General features: G+C 40.9%; 1 protein-coding gene across 2 annotated transcripts in view; it reads right to left on the bottom strand.

Annotated features, from left to right (window-relative positions):
- The window catches only part of alox12 (arachidonate 12-lipoxygenase), a 38,405-nt gene extending 11,645 nt beyond the window's left edge, over nucleotides 1-26,760 (bottom strand). The window contains exons 1-11 of one of the 2 annotated variants that reach the window (XM_034164196.1): nucleotides 26,583-26,760; nucleotides 21,628-21,774; nucleotides 18,877-19,078; nucleotides 15,554-15,635; nucleotides 15,342-15,464; nucleotides 13,474-13,580; nucleotides 8,463-8,635; nucleotides 5,209-5,352; nucleotides 4,388-4,591; nucleotides 2,504-2,590; nucleotides 1,154-1,323 (exon numbers count right to left, since the gene is read on the bottom strand). In XM_034164196.1, coding sequence (XP_034020087.1) covers nucleotides 1,154-1,323; nucleotides 2,504-2,590; nucleotides 4,388-4,591; nucleotides 5,209-5,352; nucleotides 8,463-8,635; nucleotides 13,474-13,580; nucleotides 15,342-15,464; nucleotides 15,554-15,635; nucleotides 18,877-19,078; nucleotides 21,628-21,774 — 1,439 coding nt within the window. In that variant the 5' untranslated portion in view covers nucleotides 26,583-26,760. The remainder of the gene's footprint in view (nucleotides 1-1,153; nucleotides 1,324-2,503; nucleotides 2,591-4,387; nucleotides 4,592-5,208; nucleotides 5,353-8,462; nucleotides 8,636-13,473; nucleotides 13,581-15,341; nucleotides 15,465-15,553; nucleotides 15,636-18,876; nucleotides 19,079-21,627; nucleotides 21,775-26,582) is intronic. The other variant, XM_034164197.1, reaches the window with a different exon arrangement.
- Nucleotides 26,761-27,750: the final 990 nt, after the last annotated feature.

Raw genomic sequence — 27,750 nt, 5'->3', positions numbered from 1 at the left:
ATAGTTAGGGCTGGATCAGGTGACCCTGAACCATCCCTTAGTTATGCTGCTATAGACTTAGACTGCTGGGGGGTTCCCATGATGCACTGAGTGTTTCTTTCTCTTTTTGCTCTGTATGCACCACTCTGCATTTAATCATTAGTGATTGATCTCTGCTCCCCTCCACAGCATGTCTTTTCCTGGTTCTCTCCTTCAGCCCCAACCAGTCCCAGCAGAAGACTGCCCCTCCCTGAGCCTGGTTCTGCTGGAGGTTTCTTCCTGTTAAATGGGAGTTTTTCCTTCCCACTGTCGCCAAGTGCTTGCTCACAGGGGGTCGTTTTGACCGTTGGGGTTTTTACGTAATTATTGTATGGCCTTGCCTTACAATATAAAGCGCCTTGGGGCAACTGTTTGTTGTGATTTGGCGCTATATAAATAAAATTGATTGATTGATTGACTGTCTACCAACCTACTGACACCCCGTCTACCAACATACCAACATCCCGTCTATCAATCTACCGCCCCCCGTCTACAACATACCCACTCTATCAACCTACCGACACCCCGTCTAACAACCTCATGGCTCCATAACTCCTTCCCAGGCATTTTTTTGTCAGCCTGGACTTAAAATTGTCACTGAATCAGGCAAAATCAATGTGTTTCACACTCTCACCATCACACTCCCACCACATTTTTGTGGTGTTTGATTCTGATCTCTGTTGTTCTGGTCCTGGTATTATCATGTCTTATTAATCGTATCCTGGTGCATTCATAGTGATTTTCCTTGGTTTTCTCTTCATGTTCTCTGGTGTTATTGCCTGTCTATTTTATCTATCTGTTTCCTGGTTATTTCTGCCCCCACATTAAGTCGTCTCTGGTTCTTTGAGTACTCTGACATTTTTTCCATGTTCACTCAGTGTGGCTTAACTAAAATCTGTGCTTATTCTGGATAACGCCTTCCTGCTGCTCCCTCTGAAAGACTGTTGCCTATAAGTCTCTGGAAGACAATAAACCAGCTTTGTCCTACTATCGTTGAGGTTCTCTGCACTGGGGTCCTCTATTTGAGTTATTACATACAGTACTGATGACTGAGGCCAGGAAGTCACTGAGCACTTGATGTAAGAGTGTAAACTGGTCATGCTTGACACAAGATGTCACACACTGTGTGGTCTACCTGTGGATGGCCTCCCACAGCATCAGACTGTGTTCTCTGTAGAAATAGTTTGGGAGCTTAGATACTCCTCTGTCAATGAAGTCGCAGCAAGGCTGGAGAGAGCGGTAGGTCAGATCTTTGTACTCCTTCTGGGCCAGTATCAGCAGGCCATGGCCACCTGTGGACACAACCTGCACATACAACCATCATCACAACCACATCCCTGTGTTCCAGGTCCTCCAGCACTTTACTGTCTAACTGGTACAACAACCTCACCATATCTGAGACAAAGCTCGGATATGGTGAGACAGATGGATCTTTCATTTCTTGGTGATTTGAAAATAAGTCACAGAAATGTTTCCCTCAGTACCACCGCCAAAGAGGTTACATTTTCCTTGTAGACTGTTTGTTTCTTTGCTTGTTTGCTTGGTGTCACCAAGAAATCTCAAAAGGATGTTGATAGATTTCAAGGGAATTTGGTGGAGTGGTCAGTCTTTGGTTGGAGACAAGCTGAATACATTTTGGTGCAGATCTAAATCAAGGGGTGGATTTTGTCTTTGATCTTGATTAATTTTATTCCAATCCAGCCTTTAATCTTTGATTTCTGCTCCAGAACCTTTGATCCTGATTACAACATCAAACCAAAACAGATCAAAGTTGAATAATCAGGATCAAAAGTCAGGAACAAAGGCCAGCAAACAGGATCAAAGCTCAGAATTAAAGATCAGTAATAACAATCAAAGATATTTTCAGGATTTGAAGAACAGTGATCGGGATCACAGGTCAACAATTAGAAAAAGGTGAGTGAGCAGGACTAAAGACCAAGAACAAAGCTTAGGGTCAAAGATCAGCAATAGAAGATAATTTCAGGATATCAGGAACAATAATCAGGATCATGTCAGTAATAAGAAACACATTCTGTGTTCAGAGACATCTCCCTTAATGAGTCTTTGAAACAATTTATTCAGATCTTCTTTCACTGAAATTAGCAAATATTGTTTTGAATACCCTTAACCAGAAAGTGAAATTTGACACATCTGGTGTCCAAAATCCATCAAAAACACCTTGTAAAATTTCGTTTAGAGTAACTCTAAACAAAATTTTAGACTCCTGTTACTCCTGCTCCCTCCTCACTCGGGGGAGCAGGAGTAACAGGAAGTAGTAAACAGTAGTAGCAAGCAAACCAGTATTGATCAGTATGTCTGGTATTTATATTTATATTTTCAAACCATTTTTTTTTACTTTCACGTTTGATACTTTGTGTGCTTCTTAGCCTGTGTGCTGCTATACAGTGCTGCTGGAACTTCATTTTTCCTGGGGGAGTCTTCCCAAGGGATCAATAAAGTTCTAATAAATCTAAGGTTTACAAACCCGTTTGAAGATGCCTTCCGAGGATATGAGCTGACTGCGCCCCCTGCAGTTGATCTCAAGAGTGTAGCGTAGGTGAGGGGCCAAGAGCTTCAGCAAGACATTACGAAAAAAATGTTAAATGTCATGATGCAAAATTACACAAGTTGAATTATTGCTTTCAAGGACATGTTGCTAAATTCACCCACAAGGGGGAGCAACACTGTAAACAGCATTTCATTTGTTTGTGTTAATATCCTGCACATACAAAAAGACATATATATAGAGAGAGATAGATAGATATGGAGATAGATAGAAAAAGATAGATATATAAATATAGAGATAGAGAAATAGATAGAGATAGGTAGAGATATAGATTAGAGATAGATAGAGATAGGGAGATAGATAAAGAGATACAGAGATAGATTGAGATATAAATAGAGGTATAGATAGAGATAGATAGAGATTGATGGAGCTCTAGAGATAGAGAGGTAGATAGAGATAGGTAGAGATAGAGAGGTAGATAAATAGAGATAGGTAGAGAGATAGATTAGAGATAGATAGAGATAAAGAGATAGAGAGACAGAGATATTGAGATATAAACAGATGTATAGATAGAGATATAGAGATAGATAGAGAGAGAGATAGAGATTGATAGAGCTATAGAGATAGAGAGGTAGATAGAGATAAATAGAGATATAAATAGAGGTATAGATAGAGAAATGGAGATAGAGATATAGAGAGGTATAGATAGAGATATGGAGATAGATAGAGATTGATAGAGATAGATAGAGATTGATAGATCTAGAGAGGTAGAGAATAGATATACAGATAGACATATATAGAGATAAGATAGTGATATAGAGATATAGATAGAGATAGATGTAGGGATGTAGAGAGATAGATATGGATAGAGATATAGACAGATATATATAGAGAGAGAGAGAAAGAGAGAGAGAGATGTATAGAGAGAGATAGAAATATATGGCGATAGAGATATATAGAGATAGATGGCAATAGATATAGAGATAGAAATATATAGAGATACAGAGAGAGATATATAGAGATACAGATAGAGAAATAGAGTTATAGAGATGGATGGAATATAGAGATAGAGATATAGATAGATAGACCGATAGAGATGGATGGAGATAGATATAGATAGATATAGATAGATATATAGAGATACAGACAGAGATAAATAAAGATATTTATTTATTTTTGTAGAGATAGAGAGCTAGATAGAGATATAGATAGAGATAGCTATATAGATAGAGAGCGAGAGCTAGATTGAGATAGATATAGATATATAGATAGATATAGACAGAGATAGATATATAGATAGAGATAGAGAAATAGATATAGATATCGAGATACAGATATATAGAGATGTAGATAGAGATATATGGATATTGAGATACATAGAGATATGGATAGAGATAGACATAGAGAGATAGATAGAGGTATATAGACAGAGATATGTAGATAGCGAGATAGAGATATAGACTGAAATATATAGGGATAGACAGAGATAGTTAGAGGTAGAGATGGATAGAGAGTCATGAGATAATTAGAGATATATAGAGATTGATATAGAGAGATAGATATAGATATAGATAGATCAATACATAGAGAGAGAGAGAGAGAGAGAGAGAGAGAGAGAGAGAGAGAGAGAGAGAGAGAGAGAGAGAGAGAGAGAGAGAGAGAGAAATAGATAGATTTAGATAGAGATCAATAGATAGATAGATAGATAGATAGATAGATAGATAGATAGATAGATAGATAGATAGATAGATAGATAGATAGATAGATAGATAGATAGATAGATAGATAGATAGATAGATAGATAGATAGATAGATAGATAGATAGATAGATAGATAGATAGATAGATAGATGTGTTGGCTTGCCTTATATATGGGATGGACAGCTGGCAGTTGTCTTAGTGTCGCCACACAGAACACTTCTACCACAAGATGAGTCCTGAGCAGGTGAGATAGCAGCTGGAACACCTGGAATTCGGCGTGACGCACCCACATCTTAGCCAATAGCCAGGCCAGGGGCGGATCATTGGGGAGGAAAATGAGCGTGTCTAGGCCTGGTGTCTGCTGTAACTATAAGAGCAAGAATATTGGTAATACCCCCGTCACAGAAGAGGTCGAATGCTGTCCAAATAAAAGTTCGGCCCACATTCCTTAAGTGTTGAGGTGCATTTGTGGACGTCGCACAGCATTCTGAAAGCACTCTAAATGGTCAGGCAGATTCCTGATGTGCAAAACATTAAACAATGTCAAATCAATATGGGAGTGTGCATGTCTCAGACCTCATTAAGTTCAGGTGGACAATCATGTGCCCCGGACTTTCAGTGCTGAAGGAGAATAAACTCATTTGGGATCTTCAGTGATAATTCTGTAAAACCCCAATAAACTTTATTCAAGTTATTTTTGGTAAAAGCATCAATACTCTGGTCAGTAAAGTGCACAGTCCTTTGAGGGTCTAGAATGCACCTGTTTGGGACATCCACCTTCAAATTAGTTGAAAATCCTATACATTTTGCCCAAATTCATGCATAGACCAAGAGCATTTCTGTATCCCGGTTCTGGCCTTACAGCTGGTGGGGGATAAAAAGTTCATCAAAGTTATCAATATGTTCAGTAAATGAAATAATCGTGAGCTGCAATTCTGTTTTGTAGCTGTTCTTTAGTATGTTCCTGATGTGAATGCTGCTTACCTGTATAGCTATCGGTATGAGTCCTTGGTCCGGATGCTGGTACAGGAGACAGATGGGTGCAGCGATGTACTGAGGTCTACCCTGAATAGTGTTGGCGGGAATCCCATCCATGATGGCATAGTCCAACAGGAAGATGTTTCCTGCCTGGATCGGACAAAAGTAAATCAGAGAAGTAATGAAGTGACTGGAGGGATATGGAGGGATAAGTGATAGGGAGGGCGTAATGCCATAAGCATGTCATTCGTCCATTTACACACTAAATCTAACAGTTGTAGATGATACAGCTTTCTTCTTTATAGAAGTCTACATCTTGGAAACCCAAGGTCAAAATATAGGGAACAGAGAAAGAAATTGGTCACAGCTGGAATGTTCAGGATGTTGCTAGGGGAGCAGATCGACAATGCAAAGAGATCATCCCAGACGCAGATGTAACTTGACTGTAAGATGATGCTTGAACAATGTCTTATATTTAAGACATATGTTCCTAGTGGCAACTAGGAATCTGGAAAAATCAGGGACTATTATCTGGACCCCACCTTCTCTGCAGCTGGCAGACTCTTTGAATGCTGTCTGGTGGATACTTTCTGGGAAACCAGATGAATCTGTAAGCTTTGTCTGGTGGCCCTTTAACTACTAGTTCTGACAGGAAAAGCACCACAGGGCCTGAGACAGCTTGTTATAGGGGTAGCAGGATTAAACATTGCCCACACAGGGGCCAAGACAGGAAGTATCAATATCCAGACAGGTTGTCGTATGCATAGCAGTAATAAACATTGCCAATTACCCATGCAGGGACCAAGACAGGTTGTTCAAATGTCTTGTTAAATAAGCACACCTCAGAGTGTTAACACATGCAGAACAGGGGACGTACTGTAAAGCCAAGTGGCCGGCACTTTGGTATATGCTTTGTACATCTGTGTGTGTTATCACATTCCAAACCAGGAACACGCTCAGTATGGTGAATTATGTCCATTATGTGTTAAATGTCTGCCACATACGCCCCCCCAGAATACACCATAAAAAAAAGAATAAATGTTATTGAGGGGGTGGGCGAATAATCCGGCTGCAATGACTCCTCCGCATTGGAGGCACAGTGACGTAAAGGAAGCACAGGCGTCCCCCATGGGGGTCCAGGCCGATTAAGGGCGTGCTCCAGTGGAGGCATACGGGCAAGCTCTGTGGGTCTGTCCCAATGTAGGTGGGCTGCCTTGAGGCGGTCCACTGAAATGTGCTCAGCTTTACCGCCTATGTCGACCACAAAGTTTTTGTCCCCCATTTTCAATAGGTGAAACAGGCTATCATAGGGAGATTGCAGTGGTCCCCTGTGAGCATCATGGTGAATAAAGACATAGTCCACTGACTGCAGGTGTCAGGGAGTGTAGGAAGGCAGAAGGCCCTGCTGTGAAGTCGGCACAGGTGTGAAAAGCCTAACCTTGTCCTGAAGCTCGCTCCTTTGGTGGGCAGTCGACCAGGGGTGAGAAATCTTGGGAATAAAATCTGGGACCCGCAGTGGTTGGCCATAAACCAACTCTGCTGATGAGAACTGGAGGTCCTCTTTGGGGGCAGTTTGTAGGTGCAGCATGACCATGGGAGTCTGTTCACCCATCCGCCGTCTGTTAAGCTGACCCACAGAGAGGCTTTTGTAGAGTGAAGAAATCGCTCACACAGTCCACTAACCTGGGGGTGACAAGCTGTGGTCCCATGGAGTTTCACACCCAGGCTGTCTACGATTGTGTTCCAGTGCTCGGACATACTATGAGTGCCTGTCAGAAGAGAGGTCAGATGGAGTGCCGAATTGGGCCACCCAAGTGCAGATAAATGCCTGGATCATCTCGGTCATCAGCGGAACAGCCTCCGGCCACCGGGTGGTCCTATCCACCATCGTAAGGAGGTGTGTGAAACCCAGGGGGGTTGGGGCCCACGAAGCCCACATTAGCGTGATAGAACCGCCGCTCAGATACAGGAAATGAGCCAGGCGAGCTTTGGAGTGTCTGTGGATTTTGGAGCACTGACACTCGCCACAAGAGTCGCCCAGTCTCTAATGTCCTTCTTGAGTCCATGCCAGACGAACTTGGCTGCCACCAACCTTTGTCATGGTTTCCTCACTGGGTGGGAAAGGCTGTACACAGCATCAAAAACATGCCACTTCCATGCAACAGGGATGACGATTTGTGGCTGTCCTGTGGAGATGTCGCAGAGCAGCCTGGTGCTGCCCTCACCAAAACCGATGTCTGTCAACTGTAGTCCCGTGGCTGGAGACCTGAGTGACTGCACCTCTGGGTCAGTGGTCTGATCAGCCACCATGAGGGTGTAGTCCAGGCCGAGGTGGGCTGCGGCGCTAAAGCTTGGAGAGAGGCAGTCCACAACAAAGTTTGTCTTGCCTGCAACATGCTAGTGTCAGAATGTCCTTCAAAAATGTTTAAAGACAGACGGTGTCACTAGTGTGGAAATTGCAACGGATGAAAAAAGGAGCAACAATTTCCCATTTCAACAACATAATGCCGTGTCACTTTATTTCTCTCTTTTCACACAATTCACAGAGCTTTTATAACAGCTCGGCCACACCCATTGACCTGACGGACGTTCTGACAGGAAAAGCACCACAGGGGTCATGACAGCTTGCATAGCAGGAATAAACACTGCTCACTGCCCACGCAGGGGCAAGACAGGAATCATCAATATGCACACCTCGGCATGTTAACACATACAGAACAGGGGACATACTCTAACCACATGTAGCAACATTTGTGGTAACATACCGCAGTGTTAACACTTGTGTTACCACATGCCATAAGGAACACACTTGACATGGTGAATTATGTCAGTTACGTGATGAATGTCTGCCACAGGATCACATTTAGGTCCTTTACAGGCAGATGAATGTGGACTCAGAGATCCCCATCTTCATGTAAAAATAACACTTGTGATTTGCCTATTTGTCATGATGATGTCACAGATATTATTGATGATCCCCTAGGCTAACAGTGATGTGTCTTCTGTAATGTTTCAGGATTTCTCTGCCATGTGCAACCTCCCTTTACTGCTGCAACTATCCTGTCATGGACCGCCTGGAAGTCCTTTGGTTTGATGTAGCAGATTAAACATCCATAGTGTCAGAAACTGGTGGCTGCTGAACCTACAGAAATGAACTGCATGTGATTCCTACCGTAACCCCCTTTAGATCCACTATTGCCCGAGAGATTATACCTCTTGCAGTTTTAAAGGTACTAAATGGTTTATTCACATAGCTTCACCTTCAGTTCCTTGTCCAAGTTGGTTCTGGGATAGAGGGACCTTTGTACCATGTTAGGTTTGACAGGAAAGTTCTCTGGCACTTTGTTGCACCTCTTGATCATTCTGGGGTTGCAGCCATTTAGACATTGGTAGCCAAATAACCAGTCCTCCTTCCAGTGCTCCATGCAGTACTCTGGGTTAAACAGATAAACACTTGGTAAATAAAGATTTAAACACACACACACTTTTCTGCTCATGAATGAGCACATCACCAAGGGTTAAAGGCCCCACGATACACACTGAATTGAGACACCCTGCTCAAGCTCGGGTTTCACCGGCCTCTGTTTTCATAATTTGTGCACCGTTCTTCCTGGAAAGCTGAAAACATCACAAGGGGCTTTTTGTTAGAGTTGTAATGTACACCTGGACGCCACTATTGTACTGCTATGGACTTTAGACAAAGGCTGTGCTCCTCTGGCTGAGCGAGAAGTCTGGTGTTTGAATCCTAGCAGATGTTTTATGGTTACTTAGTACTGGTGTTATGGTTGGTAGTTACTGGTTTTGTGATTAGTGATTCCTGGTTTTATGGTGAGCGGATGAGCTGCTTGGTCTACTGCCACCATGAACTGGTCCCAGATAAGCAGCAGAAAATCAATGAATATTGTAGGTTTTCTTGTTAGTGATTAGTGGTTTTATGAATACTTGTTGTTGGTTTTATGATTACTAGTTACTGGTTTTACAATTACCTATTACTGCTTTATTGTTAATGGTTTTACGATTAGGAGTTACTAGTTGTATGATTAGCTATAAAACTTGTGTAGCGGGATGAAAGTCCCAGGTCCCAATTGAAAAGACGTTCCCGCTAGCTTGGCTAACGGGGAGTTCCCCTTTGGCTGACCTGGTAGAGGAACGGTCTTTTGTGCAAGCTGTGTGGGTTCGAACCCCACCGTCGTCCCGGCCACGAAGGTCCTGCTGCTTCAATCTGGTGTCACGAACAGGATGTGGATCATAGAGTATGCTAACATGCACCTGTGACTTCGGGACGAAGTCAGAAATGGTGGGGAGATGTGTAGCGGGATGAAAGTCCCAGGTCCCAATTGAAAAGACGTTCCCGCTAGCTTGGCTAACGGGGAGTTCCCCTTTGGCTGACCTGGTAGAGGAACGGTCTTTTGTGCAAGCTGCGTGGGTTCGAACCCCACCGTCGTCCCGGCCACGAAGGTCCTGTTGCTTCAATCTGGTGTCACGAACAGGATGTGGATCATAGAGTATGCTAACATGCACCTGTGACTTCGGGACGAAGTCAGAAATGGTGGGGAGATGTGTAGCGGGATGAAAGTCCCAGGTCCCAATTGAAAAGACGTTCCCCCTAGCTTGGCTAACGGGGAATTTGTCTTTTGTGTTAGCCGCGTGGGTTCGATCCCCACCGTCGTCCCGGCCACAAAGGTCCTGCTGCTTCACTTGTAATATGGTTTCCGAGGGTGAACCTGCAGAAGGACCATTAAGGGTCTTTTTTGTTCACTTCTGGTTTTATCACTGGTAGTTAATGGTTTTATGATTACTAGTTACTGGTTTTATGATTAGCTATTACCATTTTATTGGTAATGATTCCTGGTGTTATCAGTAGCAGTTATTGGTTGTATGATTAGTTATAAAAGTGGTAACAAGGTTTCTGAGGGTAATTCATCATAGTACAGAAACAGCATTAGTGAAGGTTACAAATGATCTTCTTATGGCCTCAGACAGTGGACTCATCTCTGTGCTTGTCCTGTTAGACCTCAGTGCTGCTTTTGATACTGTTGACCATAAAATTTTATTACAGAGATTAGAGCATGCCATAGGTATTAAAGGCACTGCACTGCGGTGGTTTGAATCATATTTATCTAATAGATTACAATTTGTTCATGTAAATGAGGAGTCTTCTTCACAGACTAAGGTTAATTATGGAGTTCCACAAGGTTCTGTGCTAGGACCAATTTTATTCACTTTATACATGGGGGAGGTGATGGGCTAGTGGTTAAGGTGTTGGGCTTGAGTCCAGAAGATGCCTGACTGGAAAATCACTAAGGGCCCTTGGGCAAGGCCTTTAATCCCCTATTGCTCCCGGTGTGTACTGAACGCATTGTATGGCAGCACCCTGACATCGGGGTGAATGTGAGGCATTATTGTAAAGCGCTTTGAGCATCTGATACAGATGGAAAAGCGTTATATAAATGCAGTCCATTTATACATGCTTCCCTTAGGCAGTATTATTAGAAAGCATTGCTTAAATTTTCATTGTTACGCAGATGATACCCAGCTTTATCTATCCATGAAGCCAGAGGACACACACCAATTAGCTAAACTGCAGGATTGTCTTACAGACATAAAGACATGGATGACCTCTAATTTCCTGCTTTTAAACTCAGATAAAACTGAAGTTATTGTACTTGGCCCCACAAATCTTAGAAACATGGTGTCTAACCAGATCCTTACTCTGGATGGCATTACCCTGACCTCTAGTAATACTGTGAGAAATCTTGGAGTCATTTTTGATCAGGATATGTCATTCAAAGCGCATATTAAACAAATATATAGGACTGCTTTTTTACATTTGCGTAATATCTCTAAAATTAGAAAGGTCTTGTCTCAGAGTGATGCTGAAAAACTAATTCATGCATTTATTTCCTCTAGGCTGGACTATTGTAATTCATTATTATCAGGTTGTCCTAAAAGTTCCCTGAAAAGCCTTCAGTTAATTCAAAATGCTGCAGCTAGAGTACTAACGGGGACTAGAAGGAGAGAGCATATCTCACCCATATTGGCCTCTCTTCATTGGCTTCCTGTTAATTCTAGAATAGAATTTAAAATTCTTCTTCTTACTTATAAGGTTTTGAATAATCAGGTCCCATCTTATCTTAGGGACCTCGTAGTACCATATCACCCCAATAGAGCGCTTCGCTCTCAGACTGCAGGCTTACTTGTAGTTCCTAGGGTTTGTAAGAGTAGAATGGGAGGCAGAGCCTTCAGCTTTCAGGCTCCTCTCCTGTGGAACCAGCTCCCAATTCAGATCAGGGAGACAAACACCCTCTCTACTTTTAAGATTAGGCTTAAAACTTTCCTTTTTGCTAAAGCTTATAGTTAGGGCTGGATCAGGTGACCCTGAACCATCCCTTAGTTATGCTGCTATAGACGTAGACTGCTGGGGGGTTCCCATGATGCACTGAGTGTTTCTTTCTCTTTTTGCTCTGTATGCACCACTCTGCATTTAATCATTAGTGATTGATCTCTGCTCCCCTCCACAGCATGTCTTTTTCCTGGTTCTTTCCCTCAGCCCCAACCAGTCTCAGCAGAAGACTGCCCCTCCCTGAGCCTGGTTCTGCTGGAGGTTTCTTCCTGTTAAAAGGGAGTTTTTCCTTCCCACTGTAGCCAAGTGCTTGCTCACAGGGGGTCGTTTTGACCGTTGGGGTTTTTACGTAATTATTGTATGAATTTTGCCTTACAATATAAAGCGCCTTGGGGCAACTGTTTGTTGTGATTTGGCGCTATATAAATAAAATTGATTTGATTTGATTTGATTTAAACCTGTGGAAGGATCATTCAGGGTCTTTTTTGTTCATTTCTGGTTTTATCACTGTTAGTTAATGATTTTATGATTAGTTGTTACTGGCTTATGGTTAGTGAATCCAGTTTTTGTCATTACTAGTAACAGGTTTCATGATTAGTTTTTACTGGTTTATGGATAGTGATTCCTGGTTTTATGGTTGCTGTTTACAGTTTTTATGGTTACTCAATACTATTTTTGTAGATAGTGGTTCCAGGGTTTATGACTAATTATTACTGGTTTTATGGTGATTACTGGTTTTATCATTAGTAGTTACTGGTTTCATGATTAGTGGTTACTGGTTTATTGGTTACTGATCAGTTTTTATAGTAACTCAGTTTTATAGTTAGTGACTCCTGGTTTTATGATTAGTCATCACTGGTGTATGGTTAGAGATTACTGGTTTCATCATTAGTTGCTACTGGTTTTATGGTTACTGTCCTGATGACAATTTAATGGTTACTTAGTACTTGTTTTAGTGGCTCCTGGTTTTATGATTAGCTATTACTGGTTTTATGGTTAGTGATTAGTGGTTTCATCATTAGTGGCTACTGGTTTTATGATTAGTGGTTACTGGTTTATTGGTTACTGATTGCAGTTTTTGTGGTTATTCAGTACTGGTTTTATAGTTGGTTAGTGGTTTCTGGTTTTCTAATTAGTGGCTCCTGGTTTCATGATTAGTTAGTACTGGTTTTATGGTTGTGATTACTGGTTTTATGGTTAGTGATTACTGGTTTAATGGTTACTTGGTACTGGTTTTATAGTTCATGGGTCTTGGTTTTCTGATTAGTTATTACTGGTTTTATGGTTAGTGATTACTGGTTTAATGGTTACTTAATACTGGTTTTGTAGTTAATGGGTCCTGGTTTTATTGTTAGTGATTACTGGTTTTATCATTAGTTTAACTAATTTATCTCTGGTTTAATGGTTAGTCCTTCTTGAGCCCGTGCCAGATGAACTTGGCTGCCACCAACCTTTGTCATGGTTTCCTCCCTGGGTGGGAAAGGCCATGTGCAGCATCAAAAACATGCTGCTTGGTATGGTGAATTATGTCCGTTATGTGTTTGTCTGCCACAGGACCACATTTAGGTCCTTTACAGGCAGATGAATGTGGACTCAGAGATCCCCATCTTCATGTAAAAATAACACTTGTGATTTGCCAATTTGTCATGATGATGTCACAGATATTGTTGATGATCTCCTACGCTAACGGAGATGTGCCTCCCTATGATGGCCTGTTTCGCCTATTGCAGAACAGGAGACACACTCTAACCACAAATAGCGGTGTATTTGTAGTGAGAGCCAGTTCAGCTTCTTCACTGAGAAGCAGTGAGGGTTTGGTGATGAGCTTTGTTATCATTTCTGTTTCTCAGGCCTATATTCAAACTCAGCGGTGCTGATTTTCCCGTGTGCACCCTGCTTCGTGGAAAGCGTGGAACACATTTACCCACCAGCTACGGGGCTTCGCAGCTTCCAGAAGATTCTTTTAAAATCTTCCAGATTATCCCAGGACTTTCCAAAACTGATGGCCAACTTCTTCAGAGACAATTCCAGCAAGCTGACAGGGAAAAAAAAAGACAGTCACCATGTTGTTGGGACACGGGTATCGCCATCAAGAGTCGGTTCTCAATGAATGACCATCGCAATGTACAAGCTGCCCTTGAACATCCACTGACTAAAGTCATCAAACTGGAGGATTACCTCAGTCCTGCAGATTAAGTTAATATTTCATAAGAATCTTTTACTTGGTGACAAAAGCACCAAATTTGGTGAATAATGTCCAGGACCTATATTTTTAGAAAAGCCCAGTCACCTGAAAATTCAGGATGGCAGCCATTTTTCAAGATGGCTGTCGCATCTAATCTTATAAATGTTTTTCCACTGTAGAACTTGAATGGCTGGATATATTTTAATTGTCAAAACATCAATATGTATGTATTTTGATGTGACAAATTCAACTGTGTCATTAAAAAAAAAATAAAAAATCAATATGGCTGCTATTTTTCAAAATTGTAGCCATTTTTAAAATAAAAATGCAGTTTCTATGTCATAATTTGATCACTGATCACTGATGTGATCTGCTTGAGTTCTTTAAGCCTAAGAACCCGTCCTTCCCTGCAGCACTGAGTGACAACGCAAAACTCCACAGTGGTCAGAAGTCTCACTTTGTCAATATTATGGAAACTGTTGCTTCTCCTACAGATGTAGTACCACAATGTGATGTCATTATCATAGATGGGTCTTCTCTTGTTTATTCATTGTCTCCAAAGGCATGAAAAGACATTTGAGGAATGCACTGTCCAAGACTTCGTTCCACGAGTTCATTCTTACACTTCAAATTATAACAGGGCATAGTATCTGATGTCTACTGAGAAGCCAGTCTGAAGGCTGAAGCTCGATCAAAACAAGGCAGATGTCCAAAACCAAATGTCCACCAAAGTGGAGAAGCTTCCTCTGAGACAATAACAACAAGACTGAACTTTTTGGATTTCTTACTGACAAAATTGCTGCTTTGTGTCCAAACAATGTGGTGATCGTGACCAAAGGTGACAATGTTCTCAGCAATAAATCCAGTGATCTGGAAGACTTAAGTCCTTACAACCATGAAGAGATGGACACCAGAATCTTTCTACATGCACTGCATGCAGTCTGTGTTGGTAAAGGCCTCTGACACAGATAATCTCACCACTGCAGTGTATGCTTTGGAAACTCTCAAGAATGCAGGCTGTGAATAGGTATCAATCAATGAAAAATAAAATGTATAGTGTTTAAACATGGAATTACAAAAATACATATTTAACTATACAATGAATTATAATATTGTCTAGCTAGATATTGTGTCGAATTTGATGCTGTAGGACACTATTTTTGAAATTACATGGCTTGTTTCTTCACAATTTATCACAATTTTGACATTTTTATACAGAATTAACTAATTCACATTCAGAAATGTATATTTTGATATCAAAATCATCAGACATTCATTTGCCATCAAGGGGTCAAAAACCACTTTAAATGACTTTCAAGGGTTGCCATCTTGAAAAAAATGGCCGCCATCTTGAATTTTCAGGTGGCTAATTTTTTTTTTTTTTTTTTGTAAAAAGTAGGTTGCAAAGACAATTTGTGCCAAATTTGATGCTTTTTGTCACCAAGTGAAAGATTGTTTCATTAAGCTGCAGGAATACCTGGTCATATTCAGATACACCTTGTTTAAGATTGCAGTGGAACTACCAGTGATGCCCTACGCTTTGCTCTGATTTTCACCGAGTGGATGTTAGGCCCCATTATGTGCATGTGTGTGTTCGTGTGCACCACCTACGCATATTGTAAAGAATGTTCAAAGTCGCTCCTCTTCTCATTGGCAAAGCGAGCATCATGCGGTAAATCCTCTTCGGTTTTGGCATCAATACATCTGGGAATACCTGGAGCCCACGTCAACCACCTGACAAACACAACCGCACACATTATGCTGCAGGTGCACGAGTAACCAACATCAAAGAGCAAGGTTCTGCTGATGCACGTGTGTTGGACCTGTACATCTTCTGTCTCTCCTGCAGCTCTGCCTTTCTGTGTGCCAGCAGCTGAGCTGATGAGTCGTCTGTCAGTCTCTTCGCTGAGGAAAGAGAACAGAATGCGGGAATAGCAACTTTAGCAGGTGTATAAAACCATAAGTGTGAGACACTTTTCTCAACATCTTCTTCACACGTTCATCAGGGATCAATCAATTAGGGATCAATGATCTTCTACTGATGCTATCTCACTTGACTGCTTATATCGTTACTATGATGATGACCCCGATTCCATGTATTCTTCCGGCCATATGACTTTACAATCTCTGGAAAGATGTTGAACAACCATTCTGACATCTATACTAAAAAAAAGACAACATGGGTGTTCTTGGTTTTTATGTTACATGAACGTAAGTCTAACATGTAGCTTCTATGACATAAAATCAAGTTTTATGGGTGAACACATTCAAATCATGTACAGTAGTTTTAACATAATAGCGGAACGTGGACTTTGCTGACTTGGTCTTCGGAGTGAGATTGCATCAGAATTTTGGCTCTCTGTTGGGACTGTTTACACTGAGACTGCTACCTGCTGCTTTGGACTTGAACTAACAGTCTTTTTCAAGACTTTTTTACTTTTTTTTACCTTTTTACTTTTTTTTTACTTTTTTACTGTGCTCCAACGCCTAAGGAAGACCTCTAACGGTCGAAACATCGCGACAGAGCACTTTTATCAGCTAACTTTCATCAGCGTTGGCAAGCTAACTAGCTTGCTAACGCTTTCGTTTTTATTTTTTATTTTTTTAATTTTTATTTTATTTTAGCACCGTTGTCGTGCGTTCGCTGTTGTCGTGCGTTGCCTGTGCTGCTTCATGGCCTGTTTGGTGCCTGATTGGGGCACTCCTTCTGCTGAATCACCTCTAAATTATTTACACATTATTCACTTTGTGTGTTTTTAGGAATCCGCTAGCTTAGCGCAGCTACTAGCTCTTAGCCAGTTTAGCATGGCGGCTTCTCCTGTCTCTCCCGTACTTTTCTGCTCTGGGTGTGAAATGTTTAGTTATTCCTCGGCCTCCTTTAGCAGTAACGGTACTTGTAATAAGTGTAGCTTATTCGTAGCTTTGGAGGCCAGGCTGGGCGAATTGGAGACTCGGCTCCGCACCGTGGAAAATTCTACAGCTAGCCAGGCCCCTGTAGTCGGTGCGGACCAAGGTAGCTTAGCCGCCGTTAGTTACTCCCTGGCAGATCCCGAGCAGTCGGGAAAGCAGGCTGACTGGGTGACTGGGTGATTGTGAGGAGGAAGCGTAGCCCTAAACAGAAGCCCTGTGTACACCGTCAACCCGTTCACATCTCTAACCGTTTTTCCCCACTCGACGATACACCCGCCGAGGATCAAACTCTGGTTATTGGCGACTCTGTTTTGAGAAATGTGAAGTTAGCGACACCAGCAACCATTGTCAATTGTCTTCCGGGGGCCAGAGCAGGCGACATCGAAGGACATTTGAAATTGCTGGCTAAGGCTAAGCGTAAATTTGGTAAGATTGTAATTCACGTCGGCAGTAATGACACTCGGTTACGCCAGTCGGAGGTCACTAAAATTAACATTGAATCGGTGTGTAACTTTGCAAAAACAATGTTGGACTCTGTAGTTTTCTCTGGGCCCCTCCCCAATCAGACCGGGAGTGACATGTTTAGCCGCATGTTCTCCTTGAATTGCTGGCTGTCTGAGTGGTGTCCAAAAAATGAGGTGGGCTTCATTGATAATTGGCAAACCTTCTGGGGAAAACCTGGTCTTGTTAGGAGAGACGGCATCCATCCCTCTTTAGAGGGAGCCGCTCTCATTTCTAGAAATCTGGCCAATTTTCTTGGATCAATCAATCAATCAATTTTTTTATATAGCGCCAAATCACAACAAACAGTTGCCCCAAGGCGGTTTATATTGTAAGGCAAGGCCATACAATAATTATGTAAAACCCCAACGGTCAAAACGACCCCCTGTGAGCAAGCACTTGGCTACAGTGGGAAGGAAAAACTCCCTTTTAACAGGAAGAAACCTCCAGCAGAACCAGGCTCAGGGAGGGGCAGTCTTCTGCTGGGACTGGTTGGGGCTGAGGGAAAAAACCAGGAAAAAGACATGCTGTGGAGGGGAGCAGAGATCAATCACTAATGATTAAATGCAGAGTGGTGCATACAGAGCAAAAAGAGAAAGAAACACTCAGTGCATCATGGGAACCACCCAGCAGTCTAAGTCTATAGCAGCATAACTAAGGGATGGTTCAGGGTCACCTGATCCAGCCCTAACTATAAGCTTTAGCAAAAAGGAAAGTTTTAAGCCTAATCTTAAAAGTAGAGAGGGTGTCTGTCTCCCTGATCTGGATTGGGAGCTGGTTCCACAGGATGTGTCTTGTTCAAGGACACAGACATGAAGCATGACTCAGAATCAAACCTAGGTCTACATTTTGGGAACCCAGTTCCTTATCCCACTGAGCTACAAACATCAAGTTGCTTCTCATTCTGGCTAGTGCCATGTCCTCATTCACACATCACTAGGTGTTGGTATTGATAAGCATCTAAACTTTATTAACAGTTTAGATGCTTATCAACAGTTTTGATGCTTTTGCCATGAAGCTCAATTTTGAGCTTCATAAAGCTCCATGAAGCTCAATTTTCAACTTCATGTCAAAGGCTGTGAATACTTATTTACACGAGATTGCTTAGTTATTTTATTTTTAATAAATTTGCAAAAATCTATAAAAGAAAAACCTTTTTTTAAATTTTGTCATTATGGGGTATTGTGTGTAGAATTTGTAGGCAAAAAATGAATGTCATCCATTTTGGAATAAGTCTGTAACGTAACAAAATGTGGAAAAAGCCGTGAATACTTTCCGGATGCACTGTAACAAACACGTCACTGTTCACCCGCTTTGGTTGTGTTTGTATAAATTTGCTCTGCTTATCACAATATAGTCTCTTCCTGTGTGCTGTGTGATCAACTGGATCGTTTTCTGCAGTGAAATAAACCTCAACTTTATTCTTTCAGATTGTGAATGCAGTTTTCCATCACAAAGTATCCTCACCAAAAACTCACTACACAACTCACCATGGGTGTCTTGCTGGCTGTATTTATCACACTGTGCTAAATCGTTCCATGTGTTGGTGATTCATTTAACTGCACTCCAAGATACATGTCATAGTAAAATCCAGTCTAGATGTCATTTAATTTAATTTAAGTGTTTGGATTAACCCCAATATTGAAATGTGGGATTAGTTCTGGACCTTTCAGGTTATTTTGGAGGGCAAAACCTGGTCAGTTTACAGATAAGTTTAACTGCAAATCTTTCCTACCTGTTCCCTCTCTTAGTTCCACTTTGATGTTGCCGGTAAACCAGCGGTAACAAGGAAAAGCCAGCACTCGGCCTCCGTCTGGAAGTTCCACAGTAACGTAGCAACAGAACCAGTTATCCTCCACCCAGTACTTTTGCTTTTCCAGTCTGACAAGTAACAGCGGACCTAAAGGGGACGGACTGCATACAGTGTACTGATCGACCTGATACACATAGAGGAGAAACATAATGAAAAAATTAGTTTGAAAAACACAATTTCCCATCATACATTTCAGCTGTTGTGTAGGTGTCCTACAAATTCCTCCAACCTAGAAAACATTAATCAAGCACATCACTTTTGACTATTCACTTCCTAACGAGAGTCGTTAGCATCTGTCATGAAAGCATGTCCTATATCATACTCTCACGTATGCCACTATTTTATGGCGAGACAACAGTGAACGCTCTCGTTTTGGCCAAACAACGATATGCAATTTCTGTATATTCTGTGTTACTATGCGCCCATGGCCAATGTGCTTGATAAATTCATGCGCTAAAAGTAGTTCCCAAACCTGCGATGACAGTGCATTTTTATGGGTAACACAAACATCAGGAGTATATTTGGCACAAGAACTTGTGTATCTTGTGTGTTTTTACACCTAAATGATTGTAAGTGTGACCGCAGGACCTTGTGGCCAGGACGGCGGTGGGATCGAACCCTGACGGCTCGCACTAAAGACCATTCCTCAACCAGGTCAGCCAAAGGGGAATTCCCCGTTAGCCAAGCTAGCGGGAACGTCTTTACAATCAGGATCCGGGACCTTCATCCCGCTACATATCTCCCCAACATTTTTGACTTCGTCCCGAAGTCACAGGTGCATTTAAGCATGTTCTGTGACTAACCACATCCTGTTCGTGACGCCAAATTGTGACCGCAGGACCTTTGTGGCCGGGATGGTGGTGGGATCGAACCCATACGGCTCGCACTAAAGACCATTCCTCTACCAGGTCAGCCAAAGGGGAATTCCCCATTAGCCAGGCTAGCGGGAACATCTTTTCAATCAGGACCAGGGACCATCATCTCGCTACATAAGTCAATACACTCATCCAGCAGCATCTTCTCATGTCGGCAAATTCAGCACTGGGTCAAGGCGAAAGTAGTCTGGCGTGCTATCCTACAATGCCAAAATAGCAGAGATGTCACTCCAACGAGAGCGCCAACAAGATAGTCTATTGCAGGTTACCTCCCCAGCTAAGGCTGGTACACATACACACCTACTTAGGCTGCCATGTCAAAGGACACAGACAGCTAGTCTTCCTGGGAGTCAAACCCAGGTTTACAGTCTAGCTCCTATCCTACTGAGCTACCTACTCTGCTACATTGGAGCCACCAGAGTGAGTCAGCAGATTTTGTCAAGGATTTCAAACCCAAGACCAGTATTTGGTCCATCCTTGTAACAACTCCAGTACCCTCCAGTGAAGGCCAGAGTTATTTATAGTCTGGAAGGTGCTTGTGTCTGACTTTTTTGAAGTGCAAAGGGGATTGGATACTTTGCCAACCTCCTTTCTACAACTAGCTGAAGTAGCTTCATGAGGCTGTCTTGGTGTAATGCCCCAGGAAGTTGATGAAAAGTGCTTGTTTCTTTTGGATAATGCCTCACCTGGATGGATGATAATTACCTGTATTGAGTGGCAGGTAGTTAGCAGCCATCCATTTCTTTGTAATGAAGCAGCAGGACCTTCGTGGCTGGGATGATGGTGGGGAATCGAACCCACGCGGCTCGCACCAAAAGACCGTTCCTCTACCAGGTCAGCCAAAGGGGAACTCCCCGTTAGCCAAGCTAGCGGGAACATCTTTTCAATTGGGACCCGGGACTTTCATCCCGCTACAGTAACATTAACACAATCCTGGGGGATAGATAATTTAGCTACATTCTGAGGTGTAAATCATATGTATAGATAATTTAGCTACATTCTGAGGTGTAAATCAGATGTACAGCTGGATATCATCTACATAGCAATGATATGTAACACATTCAAAGGTACTTTAGATGTATCCAGGTGGAAAAAAACCACAAAGTGTGACTGGATGACATATCTTTGTGGCACAGTTATGGTGGAGTTCAAACACCAGATTGTTTGTACTTGAGGCAAAAGCTCTACCAAGTCAGCCACAGGTGAATTCCTTACTAGAAAAGTCAACTGGAACATCTTGTCAATCTTCAGTGTTATTATTATTATTGTTATTATTATTATTATTGTTATTCTTATTATTCTTATTATTATTCAGTGTTAATCCTCAGGACTTCAGTGTTACAAAACAAACAAAATAGGTCCCAGAATGAAACCTTGGGGCACACCACAGAATCTCAATTTCAAACCTAAGGCTATGTAGCTTATTTTCTTGAGCATGAGCCAGCATGCAGGTGCCTCATTGCTGAAGACCCAGCTACTATGTTGAGGAACAGTGTTGATAGGAGAGGCTGATTTCTACTGTAAAGTTACTATATTTGGCATTACCAGTATTCACAACAGCCACTGCCTTTGCCATTCTTCCATTACTTGGTCTCAGAGCAGTCAGGCTCTGTTTCTTCAACCTTAAAATCAAATCCATTTTGACACAAGTGTGAAAAGTGTTACTTCCCCAATTTCATCACACTCTCTTCAGATTTCATCATCATCATTGCATCAAACATTGACCACCAAAACTGGAAACGACAATCACATCCTCATGAATGCTTAATTTCCAAATCAGAAGTCTTTACAGACTTACAGCTCCTCGACAGAAGTCCAACCCAGGATTGTCAAGCAGGGTGCGTTGACTCTCACCCTTCTCCCCCACCAAAGTCAAATAGATGTAGTTGTTAGTTCCAGAGTACTCGCATGTGCCGGTTGCCACAGTGACAGTGTAGATTTCCATCTAAAGACATAAAGAAAAAAGAATGCAGGATTTCAGGTAACAGTTTTAAGCAAATGCAACAGAAATGTGAGCAACGGCATTTTGAAACAAATTTAGTTTTTTTTTTATGACATACTCTTCACTTTTCATATCTGAACACTTTCAAGACACCTGTTAATCTATATTATCTTACTGAAAAGGTGGATAATATTACATCTTTTGAACCCTAACTTTTTTTTTTACCTTTGCCAAGAAGGTTTTGTTTTCATTGCATTTTTAATGAAATTTCATCTAAATTTTGCATTCAGATTTACCTTGACTATAGGAAGAGTTGTGTACATTTTGGGTTAAATCCACCTCAAATGGTGGAACCTGCTGTTGATCTTTTATTTTTGAACTTTGATTATTTCTGTGATCCTGATCCTGCCATTGGTTTATCTTAATCATGATACACTTTGATTATGATTCCTTTGAGTTTGACCAGGTACCAAAATCTAAGGTCAGGATAAAAGATGAGCGATCATGATCAAATATCAGCAATTTGGCTCTGAGGTCAGGATCAAAGATCAGCAATCAGGATATAAGGTCAAGTTCAAAGATTAGTGATCAGGATCAAAGATACACAATCAGACTCTATTGTCAGGTTCAAAGATGAGCGGCCAGGATCAAAAGCCAGGAAGCAGGATCAAAAGTCAGAATCAAAGATGAGTGATTAGGATTTAAGATCAGCAGTGAAGCTCTAAGGCCAGGATCAAAGAGCCAGGAAGCAGGATCAAAAGTCACAATCAAAGATGGATAATCAGGATCAAACATCAGCATTCAGGCTCAGGATCAAATCACCAGCAGGATCAACAGTCAGAGTCAAAGATGAGTGATCAGCATCAAAGAGCAGCAATCAGGCTCTAAGGTCAGGACCAAAGAGCCAGGAAGCAGGGTCAAAAGTCTGAATCAAAGAAGAGTGATCAGGTTCTAAGGTCAGGATCAAAGATATCAATCAGGCTCTAGTGTAAGGATCAAAGGTGAGTGATCAGGGTCAAAGGTCAGGATCAAAGATCAGCAATCACTCTCTAAGATCAGGAACAAAGATGAGTAATCAGGATTATACATCCTCAATCAGGAGCGAAGGTCAGGATCAAAGATGAGTCACCAGGATCTAAGATCAGCAATAAAGCTCAAAGATTAGCGCTTATGATCAAAGATCAGTAATCAGGATCCAAGGTCAAGATCAAAATTCAGCAATATTAGGATCAAAACCTGTTAGGTTGGACAGATCAGAGGAATAACTGTAAATAATTAGGACACAGAGTACTGCTGAACCTCAGCAGAAGTATCTTATGTTTAGATATCTATTGTATGTGTTTTACTATTTGAATGAAGGTTTCAAACAAACATTCCCTCTCGTAATTTAAATTTAAAACACAGCAGCTGTCATACGGATTCTGCAGATACACTGATGTTTGTTGTGATATGACTTCCTGGTTTGAATATTGTGCACAAAAAGCACACGTCCTCGTTGCACTAATGCAAATAAACAACAGATAAGCAAATACACCATATACTCATTCTGAACCTGGATGTGTCTACAATGATGACTGCAGTAATGCATTACAACTGTATTATTTATAATCTTCAGTATTTGGTGTTATATTTGATGTTTTAACGCTGTGAATCATTTTCTGAAACAATTCATTTGTTCATTACTGTCTTATGTTTCAAACAGTGAATTAATTCCTGAGGAAAATGTAGAATTTATTTTTGAGTGTTTTGCAAGTGGATCAGTTTCTGAATCCCGTGTGTAGAAATTGAGTCAGACGAAATGAAGAGAGACAATTTCTACAGTCTAACACACATGGCATGTCCTTTATTCACATAAAAGTAAAAACTGAAAACTTTCCAGGCTTCATACTCCGCAGGCTAGAGGTGGGCGATACCAGGAATTTTGGTATTGATCCGATACCAAGTAAATACAGGCCCAGTATCACCGATATCAATACCGATACTTTTTTCATTAAGCTTCATAGATCCAAAGGATCCAAAAGACCTAGGATAGAATTTCACCAGACATTGTACGTGACAACAAAATACGTAAACAAAATACTGTTTAAAAAATATCACTCAACACAACTTAAAACAAAATCTCCTGAGGTAGAGGGCCGACAAACCACAATACAACGGTGTGCTGCTCTGTGTTGTGTGACACAGTGCAGCTCTGCTCTTACAGACAGAAAGTAGACTTTGATGAATCTGCGTGCACAGCAGTCAGTGCATGTGGGAGAGAAAAAAAGCTTGAGTATCGATCTTTTTACACAAGGATCGTTCAATATCAATACCAGCGTTGGTATCAATATTATCGATATTAGGACCAATCCGCCCACCTCTACCGCAGGGGCTTGTCAGTGAAACACAAAGGGCCGGGCCGGCTGATTACACAAACAGCAGGTGCAGACGGTTGTCTGCGCTTGGCACAATGCAGTGAGTGATCAAAGTTTACATACATTATTGCAAAAAAAAATAATGGAACCTGCCAGGAAAACAGATTACCATGCCAGGCGAGGAGCGCGGCGTCACCTTGAACATACAGGTTTGGTTCATCAACATGTAATTGTGAAACATGAAACACATTGTAACTGTAAGTGGCTGATCGTGAACAGATTTGAACTTGAATGGGCCACTGACTTGGTGAATTATGTCCGAACACCTTGCATGTGCACCGCTCCACATATCTTGAATCATTCTCTGTGAAACTGAGTCATGTTCTCAAATAATTAACTTCCTTGTCTCAAGAGTTTACTGAGAGTCAAAACTGGTTTGTTTAATGTTACAAAATGATTATTTTTCCGACAGCTGATTCAAACTTTTCAAAAAGTGTTTCTTTTTTGAACCGTCGAACCCCCTTCTGAACTATACGAGAGTAGGGTGAAAAGTTCTAAGGGTCCCCATGACGGAGTAATGCATTAACTGCATTATAGTGAGCCTTAGAACTTTTCAGCCTACCCTCGTATGTCACCATCAATTTTATGAAACAGCAAATCACTTACTGAAACAATTTTTATAAAATATTTTGAAACCCTTATCTACAGTTGGTGTGTTGCTTTTGAAATTATCCATTTTTCTTCCTTTTTAATTTAATAAAGAATTTGTCCTGCATCATTTTCTGAAGCAATTGTTTCATTTTGTGTTTTGACCATTTTTCTAAAATAATTGCTTCATTTGCTAATTCTGCATGTTGTAAGACTTTGACTTTTTAAAATGCTTGTAAATTGTGAATCCTGTAAGTGGTTACAGCCACAGTCCAGGCTTGGTGCCTTCCTTCACATGCACACTCACTCAGTTTTTGACATCAGCCTGATCTCACTAAATTTATCACAGTGTGTCACAATTTTATTTTCTCAATGGTAATTTTAGTAACTTAAAATTATTCTTTAAAACTAGAAGCACTCAGAGAGTGCAAACCTCCGCCAAGACCATGGGGTCAGTGACGCCATAACATCTACACACCGTGGAATCACTGAACCTAAAAAAGTCTAACAATGATGTTTGCTCAGTAGTAAAAAAAGTTTCATCTGCTGTGACTGGATAGCATGTATCCTTAGCGCTTGGCATCACAGTTTATTGCAACTTGCACCTTTAACCAGAAGCTACTGTCATCTGAGCACTGATATTGATATTGCATGTGCTTATAGACAAAAACAAATAAGAGACAAAATTCAATTTATTATTCAACTAAACTGCAAATAAATGAATTTTTTAACATTTATGAAACACTTCTCTAAATAAATAACAGTAAATTCTCAAATAGAACTATTTTTTTAAGTGTTGCATGTGCTACACAAGGCCATAGGGTCACTGACCCTAAAGAGATTCCCTCCTTGGTACAGTGATCTATTCAACAATTCAGTGTTACAACCAAAACTATGATACATACACTTTTCTTTCCTTTATATTTGACATCCTTGACCATGAAAACATACCACTAGAACTTGGAATCACTTTTATGTCTTTATTAGTTCAAACGTTATTGTATAAAAACGATTTTTCGGTAATGGTGGTTTTCTTCTGGATCTAGCTACATAACATTTGAAGCTACATCAAATCTGATGACACCTTACTGAATCAGTACAGATTCAGCTACAATTTGGTGTTAGTTGTGCATCTCTAGCTTCATTTGTCACCTCACACTGACACATTTTCTATTTTCCCTATAGTTTTGCATATTCTGGATCACCAAATCCGGAATCCAGATCCGATCATCACCAAACTTTGTTGTTTGATAGAACATTTGACTATGTTACACCCTAATTTTTTTCAAGCCTTTCTGCCTTGTTTTTGTGGACTTCGAAACTAGAATGTCAAAATTCCCCCTATCCCGCAATGGTGAAGAATCCTTAAAAACATTCCTGGATCGTGATCCGGATCACCACTAAAATTTAATCACTTGTTCCTCTTGTCACTTCCAACCACTCCACAAAATTTCATCAAAATCCGTTCAAAACATTTTGAGTTATCCTGCTGACAAACAGACAAACAAACAAACTCGACCGAAAACATAACCTCCTTGACGGAGGTAACAACCAGCTGTAAAAGTAACAATTTTGTTGTTGATAAACAGGTTGATGACTTACAGCGTAAAATCCATGATTTGGTCTGATAGTTTTAAGTTATTTTAAATTATATTTGCATAAAAAGCCTGTTATTACATTTTAAATTCCTACAATGTATTTAGATTAAAAGTATTTAGATTCTGTGCATTTTTCTTGTGTGAAACTGATTCCTGACTTTTTTCCAAGAAATTACATTTTTTAGTTAACAAAAAAATAAATAAAACTCACCTTTGTTTTTATGTCTGCAGCTTAGTATCAGTGGCCACCTGTTTTTACTGGTTCACCTTTGACCTATGGTCCTCTTGCAGTCTATTCTTCTGTCATTCGTCCCCTCTGTTTAGTCTTCTTTTGTGTCTGTGTCCACGCTGTAACAGACTCGCACTCTTTTGAAAGAGTGTCAAGCCTCTTTTCACCACTGTCCTCCCTCCCTCACACACGCCCTTGTGAGGATTGTCGACAACAAAATGCATTGCCTCAAACCTGTAACGTAACAATCACAGTCACATGGTGGTGCAGCTTAGCTAAAATTTCCATAAAAATTGTTCATTTTGTGATAAAAGCATGTTTATTTTCAGATATGGAGCCATCCTGGAGCTGACCTCTAATGAGCTACAGGGGTCAATAAAGAATTACACAGAGGTCAAAATTTAAAAATGCTCCAATCATGTTGAAAACTATACCACATTATTTGTCTGATCACAATGATTCCAAAAATGTATAGTTTGGACTATCTATGACTGAATGATCAGGAGTTATGAGGTCAAAACAGCAAAATGGTGACAAAGGTCAGTTTCAGTTTGTACAGGGGTCAAAAGTTAAAGTTGCTCCAATTTTGGTCAAAAGTGATGCAGATTATTGGTTGAAATAAAAGGATTAATAAATGGAATAGTTTTGATTGTGTTGAATGCTTTGTCTCCAAAGTAAAGGTCAAACAAGGTCAACATCCACTGAATTCTATGACCTGTGACATATGTTACCCTGTAACATGATAACTAAGCATGACAGATGGTGCAAACGATTCCTTTTTAGAACCCTATTAATCCAAACAATATTTTCCATCATTTTTTACCGAAATTGGAGCAACTTTAATATTTGACCCCTGTACAAACTGAAATTGACCTTTGTCACCATTTTTGCTGTTTTAACCCCATAACTCCAGAACATTCCGTCATAGATAGTCCAATATAATACCTTTTTGGAATTGTTAATCAGACAAGTAATGTGATATAGTTTTCAACATGATTGGAGCATATTTAAAGTTTGACCTCTGTGTAATTCTTCATTGATCCCTAGCTGCCTACAGCTACCACCCTGGGATGACTATCATACATTTTTGTGTGGGCCATGATAGACTGAGGCTGGATTCTAAGTGTGGGGTTTTTTTTTCCCTTTTAAG

The sequence above is a fragment of the Thalassophryne amazonica genome, chromosome 23 (assembly GCF_902500255.1).
Source record: "Thalassophryne amazonica chromosome 23, fThaAma1.1, whole genome shotgun sequence".
Classification (NCBI taxonomy): domain Eukaryota; kingdom Metazoa; phylum Chordata; class Actinopteri; order Batrachoidiformes; family Batrachoididae; genus Thalassophryne; species Thalassophryne amazonica.
This window is presented reverse-complemented; position numbering and strand designations above follow the sequence as displayed.